We start from the raw sequence: 9674 nt of genomic DNA on the forward strand, positions 1-9674 counted from the left end.
GTTGCAATTCTCTTCCAGTTTCTATGTATTTTGGGTTGCATTGGAAGAACATAATTCTTCAGAGTTTCATGAATTTAAGATCTATGTAGAACTGGGATGGAATGATTGAGAAGTTTTGCTGCGATCACAATATTGTGTTGTAATACAAATACTGTATTATGTACTAGTACTATAATACAAAAATATATTACAGATATTCATTACTTTTCACAGAATTTTGGTGAGTCCATAAATCTTTGACTGCTTCTGTCTTTGTTTTCTGTTCATCTGGAAAAAAGCCTATAGGCTCTCGGGTAGGAAATTGTAAATTTATCTAACTCTTAACATCAGATCAACACTTAAGCACACGTAGGCTAATTCTGGAAAGCATGTCAAATGTTTCAACACGTCTCTAAATATTGATACACAGTATTTCCCAAACTATAGGGATGAAAATGTGTGCTTATTTTTCTTTAAAACCCGCAAATATGTAATAGGAGGTTATAAGCATAAATAGATTTGTCTTCAGTTAACAGCCATAAATTGACTAGAAGTCTGTTTAGTTTAAAAAGATATTTTTCAAGCTTTGTTTTGCTTGCCCAATATTGAAGCAACTATAAAGTACTTGAGTTCAGCTTTTTACAGTAAAAAAACCCAACTAAATATTTTTTCTACATTCTAAGTAGCACATAAAATCCAGATATATATTACCCGTAGCAGAAAAGTGAGCTTGGAATCCCGGTAACAAATGTGCCTCTGTTTTCCATTACCCACATCAACAAGTGCTGTGATTACTTGGCCCAGGCAACTTAGTGATCGATTTATGTTACCTGCTTCCTAAAAATGAAAAAGCCAAGAGAACAAAGGTGAATGGATTTGGAGGATGGAACAGGGCAGTACCTTTGAAAAGAGAAAGATAGCAAAGATGTTACGGAACTAACCTTTAACCTCAGCCCTTCTGCATGGGTGTCTTTCTGTCTCTCGGATCCTGCCAAATCCACCAGGTTGAGCAGGGAAGACCGAATGTTAACAACCTCGTTGTTTTTCTCCATGGATTCCACTGTGATGGTGAAAACTGCATGTGATCTTGAGGATTCTCTGTTCATTGAGGTCGATGCTACACGACGGTTTCTCCAGCCCGTAGTTAATACCTAAGCATGACAAAGACAACAGATAATATCAAATCTCTCAGACTGTAGTTTACACACAGGTGACATAAGCAGTAGTAGGCATATTTCAGTGCAACAGCTTTCAAAAATCTCAAGAACAAGGACTCTGACTATTTTCCAATAGAAGTATTTTAAAAGTGAAAAATATAGATTAATAGAAGTATTAATTACACTATTAACTTCTTTCCTCCAAAAGTACCATTGTTGTTTGAAAGCATAACATATTTAATACTGGTGTATGTTAGCAGTACTCAAAGAAAAAAAGAATTTGAAGTCACACAACTAGTATGCATATGTGTATCATTCATGGAGAAATAAATCTGACAATTCTGGAACACACACTGTCCAATTAGCAGGAAATGTAGTTTTCTGTTGCTATTTCGGAGATGTGTAGGGTAAGCACTAGGGAAGGGTTACTGTAATTGCAATTCATATATTCCAAACTCCAGAACTGTATATGATTTATTACAGGTGTGGGATAGTCAGGAAGCATTGCCTAGAAACAGCTATTTTACACTGTGTTGTAGAGTACGGAAATAGGGGAAGAAGGCGTCACAGACACTGTGGAAAGAAAAACGTGCTTTAATCAGAGGAATATTTACCAAATAAACATCAAGATAAATAATCCAAACATTAAAAAGTGACAAAAAATACCTGGTATGCTTCAGCAGCAGATGACAACACCTGTTCAACAGCACCATCAACAAAGACTCCCTTCTTGATATGTTCTCTGAGAAAGAGTCCAGCTGAAGCAGAATCTAGCAAGTCAAATATCTGTTCATTGTAGATTTCAATAAATGAGCATTTGCAGAGAAAACTCTTTCCACTGCCAGCCTGAAAAAAACACAGTAATTTACATTATAAACAGATTGGTTTTATTAAGTCTGGCATTGTATGGCAGTGAGTCTCTTTTCACACATATCTAAACCTACTAGTTTGCATATATATTCTGCATACTGTACATTTCTGATGCCCAGATGACAACCAACATCTAGAAACCTACTTGCATTTTTAGACTCAAAATATAAGCACACTTGTGTCTGAAGAAACTGTACTATAATTTGGTAGAGTCCTAGATGCAAGTGTTTCTCATTAACAAATTTGATGCAAGATGGAAATAATCTTAGTAACTTAACAGATGCATACACAGTTTATCAGCCTTAGCTAATCTTTACTTTGAGACATTACTTTCACTGCAATAATAAGTATAAAATAAATGTACCTTTTCTTTTTCCCGCTCAATTAGAAAAAATAAGTATTCAAAGCTCCGTGGAATTACACCTCTCAGACTGTGAGTGAAATTGTCAGAATCAGATGGTCCTAAAGAGATTTTTAATTAAAAAAAATAATTATTAGTACTACTTCAAGAGTAATGGTTCACCTTTTCAAGATGTCATTACAGAAGATTTCAGCAACCACATTTAGTCAATCAATTTAAGACAAAACTACAGAAGAACTGCAATAAAATCAACTTTCAAGATCTAAGATAATACTCCATAATCAAAGTAAAATGTAGTCTAAACAATGCTTATGGAGGTTTATTTTACCTGTCCATAGGCTACTTAAGTCTAAACTAGCATCAACTATTTGGGCTTCCATAGGAAACATGCACAGATGTGCAGGTATACCAATACAGCTATTTAATACTGATTTGAAGAACGAGAAAGAGGGGGGGATTTGTCCCTGTGTTTACTTAATTTCTATGAAGTCCTCAAAAATATCAGCCAAAATGGTTTTAGTTATTTCAATAACTTTCTAATGTCAAGCACAACACTGTTTATTCTGGACAAAAGAAGGCTTAGGGATCACCTTATTGCTCCCTACAACTACGTGAAAGGGGGTTGTGGCCTGGTGGGGATCGGCCTCCTCTCCCAGGCAACAAGTGACAGGATGAGAGGAAATGCCCCCAGGTTGTGCCAGGGGAGGCTCAGGCTGCCCTGGAAGGTGGTGGGGTCACCATCCCTGGAGGTATTCAAGAAACAACTGGACATGGCACTTGGTGCTATGGTCTAGTTGACACGGTGGTAATTGGTTGAAGGTTGGACTGGAACGTGGAGGTCTTTTCCAACCCAAATAATTCTGTGTTTCTATGATTGATGCATTTAAAATCACCACTACATGAAGAATAGGATTACAAGGGAATTCCTCCACACCCAGAGAGGCCTTAAATGTCTAGCTGGGTAGCAAACAGTTATTTTGAGAATCTCAACATATTTTAATATGGAAGACCCATACTAGAACATGGGTCTATGCATACTAGAATATATTTCTACACATGCAAGGGATATCAGTCAAAAATGGAAACCACCAGAATAATAATTTTGAGAAAACTTACTAAAAATGTTTTATTTAACTGAAAAAATTCTCTCCTGTTAAAAACAGCAAAAAAAAAAATCTAGATCTTCAAAAAGATTTAGGAGAGTACCTATACTTCACTCTTTTGATATAAAGCACTGAGTACTACACCATTTCCTAGAGTTATCTACAAGAACACGAAAATGTAAATTATCCCTGGTGTTTGAGCAACACAACATTTCAACTCAAGATAAAAAAATTAAGAAGCCACTGAAAGATTAATCTCTCTTGTGCACTTACCCATCATAGTAAAAGTTTTTCCTGACCCCGTCTGGCCACTAACAAAAGGGAAAAAAAACGTTAGATAAAGCTTTATTCTGGCTCTGAGTTTTTCATTAATCTGCATCTTTTAAGGAAAACTCAAAGTTCAAAACAAACAAACAAAAATTCTTCTAAACTGAAGGTAAAGAGACATAGAGGCAAGTTGAGAAATCAGTCAGCTGGAAAAGTATAAAAGTAGAACAGCAAATTTTACTAAGAAATTTCTTCGGATAAATCACCTTTTGTCTCCCCACCACCCACCACTTTCTTCCTTATTTCTCTCAGAAAGTTAAATAGTGGAATTTAGCACTAAAATGAAGGCTTTCAGATGTATACAATAAACTAATTTTTGGGTCAATCTTTTGAGTTTTGTGTCACTCAGTAGTGCACAAAAGGTTATATTTTACTTAGAAGTATTTCTTCTTTTAGAGCTGTTTTTGTTTTTTTAGTGTGGTTACTAATTACGCTAGAGAAACTTCAGGGCAATTTCACTTCATTTCCCATTTGTTTATTGTAACAAAGTGGACTTCACAGTTTTGCAAAAGCTGTGCTAGGCTAAAAACCAGTACAGTTTTGATTTGATTAGCCCTGTAAATCAGCATTTCTTGACCAAAGTGCTTCATCAGTTTTCAAAATGAAAATATATTGAGCTAATATAAGGATATTCATACTCCTAGTCACAGATATATTTCTACCTTGAAAACATTCTGAAAGTTAAAATTATCATTAATGAGTTTTCCCACAGGCAGCTAAGAGTCACTAAAGAGCCGAGCTGGCCAAATATCAAGCTAAAGTAATTTTCATTCCATTTTACTATGGATATACTGAAAATAACTAGTTTTCTCTTTAATAGTACAATAAAACTACTTTTTAGACAAATAATAGTAAAATTGAAATGAGTCTGCAATCCACATTATTAGCTGTAAGTATTAGAAGTATAACACCTGCAAATAGATTCCTCCAGAAGAGGAGTAAGAAGTACTATTCAATGTTGCAACAACATTCCTTATGTTGTGCAACAGAAGGAAGCACTTCTAAAGTTTACTGTGACATTAAGCAGGCTCTGGCTCTTAAAACCACAACTATTCATTAGCACAATCTCCTCAAATGTTGGAAAGGCAATGAAATAACTGTAATTGCTATGAAATGACTTACTATGCAAAGATGGTTCCATTGTAGCCATTCATACAAGATTCAACAATATTTTTAGCCACACTTGAGAACACAGACTCCTGGGGACAAGGGAGAGAAGGCACTTGGCACCACTTGTTTCAGTCTCTTTTATATCAGTGTTTCCCGTGTCATAACTTTACAGTGTATAAAATAGATGCATTTCCTAACATTAGATATGTACAATGACCCCTGGAGTTATCACAGCAAAACAACATATCCTAAGTCCTCATCACATAAACCACTCCCTCTGACAAAACTGTATTCCTCGACAAACTGAAAGAAAAATGCAACAACTTAGCATCAGAGTAACAGCTTTTGAATATACAATATTAATTTTGATCCAGTGGTTATGCAGTTTATACCATCAGTATGTCAAAACTGAGCCTTATGACACTTATCAAATCTAGTTAACTTCTAACATTTGTCACTGCACATTCAACAAACCTGCACAACTGTTTGCCTCATCTTGCAAGAAGAGCCTAGCTACAAATAACAGCCTACAGCAGGTGAGGGTTTTGGGAGGTTTGGTTTGGGTTTTCTGACAGAAATTAAAGGAAATTAAGAGAATCGAAGCAAACAGAAGATAAACTCATAAGTTCCTTAAATACAAATCACATCTTTAATGTCAGCTACTAACTGCCAGTTATTTTTATGTTTGTCTCAACAGGCACATTTATTTTCTATAGTGTTACTGTAACATTTACAAATGTAAACTTCAATTTTAATGCAAACTTTAATCAAAGAAATTATCAATTAAAAAAACCCCACATCAAAATTATTTAAAGAGCAAAATTTCATGGAGCATTTCTGTACTATAACAATGTGTTACCAATCTGACCACTGCAAAAAATTACACCTAAGGCACTACATCTGTAGAAGGGCTTAGCATTAGTAGTTGCCAAAATCTGGGGAAAAACTGTAATAGATACGAGATTCTGGAAGTGATTACCTGTGTAGTTTCCATATTTGCAACATAATCAAAAGTGAAGATCTTTGGCTCAGGCTTCGAATGCAGGCGGATGGTATTTGATGAAAGAACAGATAAACACAAGCCTTGGTCTCCATCGGTTAATGCAGTTCTGTCTGAAGGGGGACGCACCCTTACAAAAACTTTGATGGCATCGCCTTCAACACTAAATGAATTTTTATGCATTAGATTGCTTCAAAATACATCTATCAGCTGTCTGATAAAATATAATCACAACAATCAGATTACGCATGTGAAGTCATACAAGGGTCTCTCCTGAAATACTATTTCTAGCTGAACATCAATTCACTACAAGGTTTATTAAAGGTAAAAGTGTGGCAGATTTAAAAAACAAAGAACATGCAGTTACTGGAATTTATTGCTGTTGCATGTAACTTTAGCTCTAAAAGAACACATTTCACAGTGAATTTGAGATACATAAAACCAGTGTTGTAATGAAGGTTTCACTAGTTTCTAAGACTATGGCCTTCAAGCATCCTTCTTACTACTGAAAGTTTTAACAGACAAATGGAGCACTTGATGCTGCAGTCCAGCAGGAAAGTTATTAGCATTTTTCTTTCCCTTCCTGTGAGGAAGGGAATCAATTCTTGATCAATGAGTCAAATAAGGCATAGCAAGTCCCTAACCCTTCATCACATTTATCAATGGATAAATGTAGCATTTATCAATGGATAACTGTAGCTTGAATAAGTAACTGGGCACGACTTAGATTAAAGCTTTGAGGAGTTCTGGAATAAAACCAATATACCCACCAAATATTAAAGAATTATAAATTTTTACATGAAGTGGCAACAAGCTTGGATTTACCTTTCTTCATTCTTTCCCAAAAGGCAGTTATAGCAGGAGGGTGTTATAACTGCTACTGATTTTTACTTTCAGTATACAAGTGCTGCCTAAAAAGACCACGGAGAAAAAAGACTCCGTGTTAAGTTAAAAAAATAAAAAAACCCTCTGAGACATTAAAGAGAAAGGAAGAGAATAGTTTTAAAAGTGGGAAAGAGTCTTCATGACTGACATATGCAGTTGGGGAGTGGCTGAGGAAAGGGCTAAAAACATAAGCAGCAGCTGAGAAAGGGAAGATGTTATACTGGATTTAAGACACACCAAACTAACTTCCTGAATATGTTTTCATTGAATAACATTATTCTGAGTTGTGGCACAAACAGCATGTATTTAGAGGAGGGCTTTTTGTTTTTTTATTAAGGTTTAAGACTTCCTCACAAAATTAGAGTTCCTAGTGGAATATTTCTACAGATAAATTTCAGAGTCCAGTTGCAGAGTTTGTCGACAAATGAGAATTTACTGAACAGCAGCATTCCAAGAGGAACCCAACACCTCAGAGCAACAGTTTTATTATGAGAAACTCTTTTTAAACCTATAAGGAAGTTAGGAGAGAAAGGCAACAATCTTGTGCAGGAAAAGACTGAAATAAAAAGCTTTAAATTATTTCACAAAGTCATACTAGATTTTGTTTGCACTTTTTGTGCAATGTGATTATTCTTATATGGGAACTGGCCAATACTACTTTACCTAGGTGAGTTCAACGGAGATACTGCAGAGTCACGTAAATCTCCTATAAAAGGAAAGTGAAACACACACACACAAATTAAACAAGATAAAATTATTGTTCAAAAAACCTGCTTAAATAGCAAATGCTGTAAGTAGTACGGAGGGAGATAAACAGAGAGCCTTATAAATATAAGTGTCATGCACAAATCAGAACCGCACAAAAATACTTGGTAACAATCTTCCTTTGGCAGAAAGATTGCAGTTGTTACAGAGGTAGAGAAAGCTCCAGTCCTCGCACAAACTTGTCAGTGTATGTCAAATGAGTAGTTTCTTAAGTTAATGTATATAAGGTTTTGCAAGTGTTTTGGAGAATTAGAAACATAAATGCTAGTAGTATTATATCTTCCCACTGTATTTTAAAGATTGCAAACTTAATGCAGACAAACCATTACAAAATGAAATAGCTTTACTGACACGACTGCTAAACCTCAATATCCTAAACCTGCACAACTGACTAGCTGTGTTACTTTTACTATTATGAAGTAATATTGATCACTCTGTAATACATAAAGCTCTCCTCTACATTATCTGGGGCAAAAGTCCTATCAGGAGCATCTGAAGGAGCTGAGGTTGTTCAGCCTAGAGAAGAGGAGGCTCTCTACAACTCTGTCACTCTCTACAACTCCCTGAAAGGTTGTAGCCAGCCTTTTCTACCAGGCAACAAGCAACAGGACAAGAGGACCCAGTCTTAAACTGCACCAGGGGAGGTTTAGGTTGGACATCAGGAAGAAGTTCTTTACAGAAGGGGTGATGAGATACTGGAATGCATTGCCCAGGGTGGTGGTGGAGTCGTCATCCCTGCAAGTGTTTAAGGAAAGGCTGGATGTGGTATTTAGTGCCATGGTCTAGTTGACATGGTGGTGTTTGGTCACAGATTGGACTCAGTGATTTCAGAGGTCTTTTCCAACCTAATTGATTCTGTGATATGAGCCTCATTTTGTGTAGCTTCACATTTCAAGGAGATGGCACATATTACCCCATAGGTAGATAGGAGGACTTATTTTTTACTTAAGGGTGAATCTGACTTGAAACTATATACATATAAAATAAAGTCAAAATATTAGCTAAGTAACACAACCACATTTGAAAATGCGTAAAATGCAATGAAAGATGATTCCTCAAAAATAGTCCAATAATAAAGACTTTATAAAGTCTCTAATAGTGCACAGGTTTTACTGCAGTATGATTCCTTTAAAAGTAGAACTAATAAAAAGGTGCAAAGGCACTACTCTTCTCTTTAACATTCATACTACCTAAATATCCTGCTGCTATGCGAGCCTACCTGCTTTGACTCACATCAGAGAAATGTTTTAGCTTCTAAAACAGTTGGTTTTATTCAATCGCGTAAGGTATCAAGGAAAGCAGTGCATTTTAAGACTGAAATCAAACCGATAAGTACTTGCATAGCCCCGGGAATGGCCTGAAGTTGTATCAGGGGAGGTTTAGGTTGGATATCAGAAGAAGGTTCTTCCCCCAGAGGGTGGCCGTTCATGGAACAGGCTCCCCCGGGAAATGGTCACAGCACCAAGCCCGAGTTCAAGAAGCGTTTGGACAACGCTCTGAGGCACACAGTGTGATTTTTGGGGTGTTCTGTCGGACACACACATAGGAGTCGGACTCGATGACCCTTATGGGTCCCTCCCAGCTCAGAACATTCCGTGATTCTGGTACAGGGACGACCCTCGGGTACCCCGACATCCCCGAGGGCAGGGCACTGCCCGCGGGCACTCCACATTGGAACCCCCGGGGCCACGCGTGGGGCACCGGGCCCCCCCCCAGCAGGGCCGCATCTGGCCCCGCTGGTTCTCACACATGGGTAATGCCCTCGCAGGGCACAGCCGTCCCTAGTCCCCGCTCCGCTCCGCCCCCCTTCCCGCGATGGGAGCACATCCCTCAGCCCCTCCCGGGCGCCCGTGCCCCCCACCTCTCGGGCTCGGAGCCATGATCCCACCGGCCCCGGCACCTCCCGCCCGCACCCCCTCACCCCCTCACCCCTCAGGCCCGGAGCCATGATCCCGCCGGCCCCGGCAGCTCGCGTCCGCCGCTCCAAGATGGCGGAGCCTTTGAATTTGGCGCTCAGCGGCGCGGCCCCGCCCCCTCCTTGAAGCCAGCGCGGGCGCCGCCATTGCCCTCCCTCCCTTCTCCGTCGCCATTGGCTGAGAGCGCCCCCGCCCCGTGAC

At 38.3% G+C, this 9674-nt stretch overlaps 1 protein-coding gene across 1 annotated transcript in view; it reads right to left on the reverse strand.

Moving 5' to 3' along the window:
• Positions 1 to 9600, reverse strand: part of KIF15 (kinesin family member 15) — a 36769-nt gene extending 27169 nt beyond the window's left edge. Inside the window, exons 1-9 of the mRNA XM_064670735.1 lie at positions 9487 to 9600; positions 7456 to 7498; positions 5887 to 6070; positions 4920 to 4996; positions 3744 to 3781; positions 2371 to 2468; positions 1803 to 1982; positions 921 to 1130; positions 691 to 816 (exon numbers count right to left, since the gene is read on the reverse strand). Coding sequence (XP_064526805.1) covers positions 691 to 816; positions 921 to 1130; positions 1803 to 1982; positions 2371 to 2468; positions 3744 to 3781; positions 4920 to 4996; positions 5887 to 6070; positions 7456 to 7498; positions 9487 to 9505 — 975 coding nt within the window. The 5' untranslated portion in view covers positions 9506 to 9600. The remainder of the gene's footprint in view (positions 1 to 690; positions 817 to 920; positions 1131 to 1802; positions 1983 to 2370; positions 2469 to 3743; positions 3782 to 4919; positions 4997 to 5886; positions 6071 to 7455; positions 7499 to 9486) is intronic.
• Positions 9601 to 9674: the final 74 nt, after the last annotated feature.

Source organism: Pseudopipra pipra, chromosome 1 (genome assembly GCF_036250125.1).
Source record: "Pseudopipra pipra isolate bDixPip1 chromosome 1, bDixPip1.hap1, whole genome shotgun sequence".
In the NCBI taxonomy this organism is placed as follows: domain Eukaryota; kingdom Metazoa; phylum Chordata; class Aves; order Passeriformes; family Pipridae; genus Pseudopipra; species Pseudopipra pipra.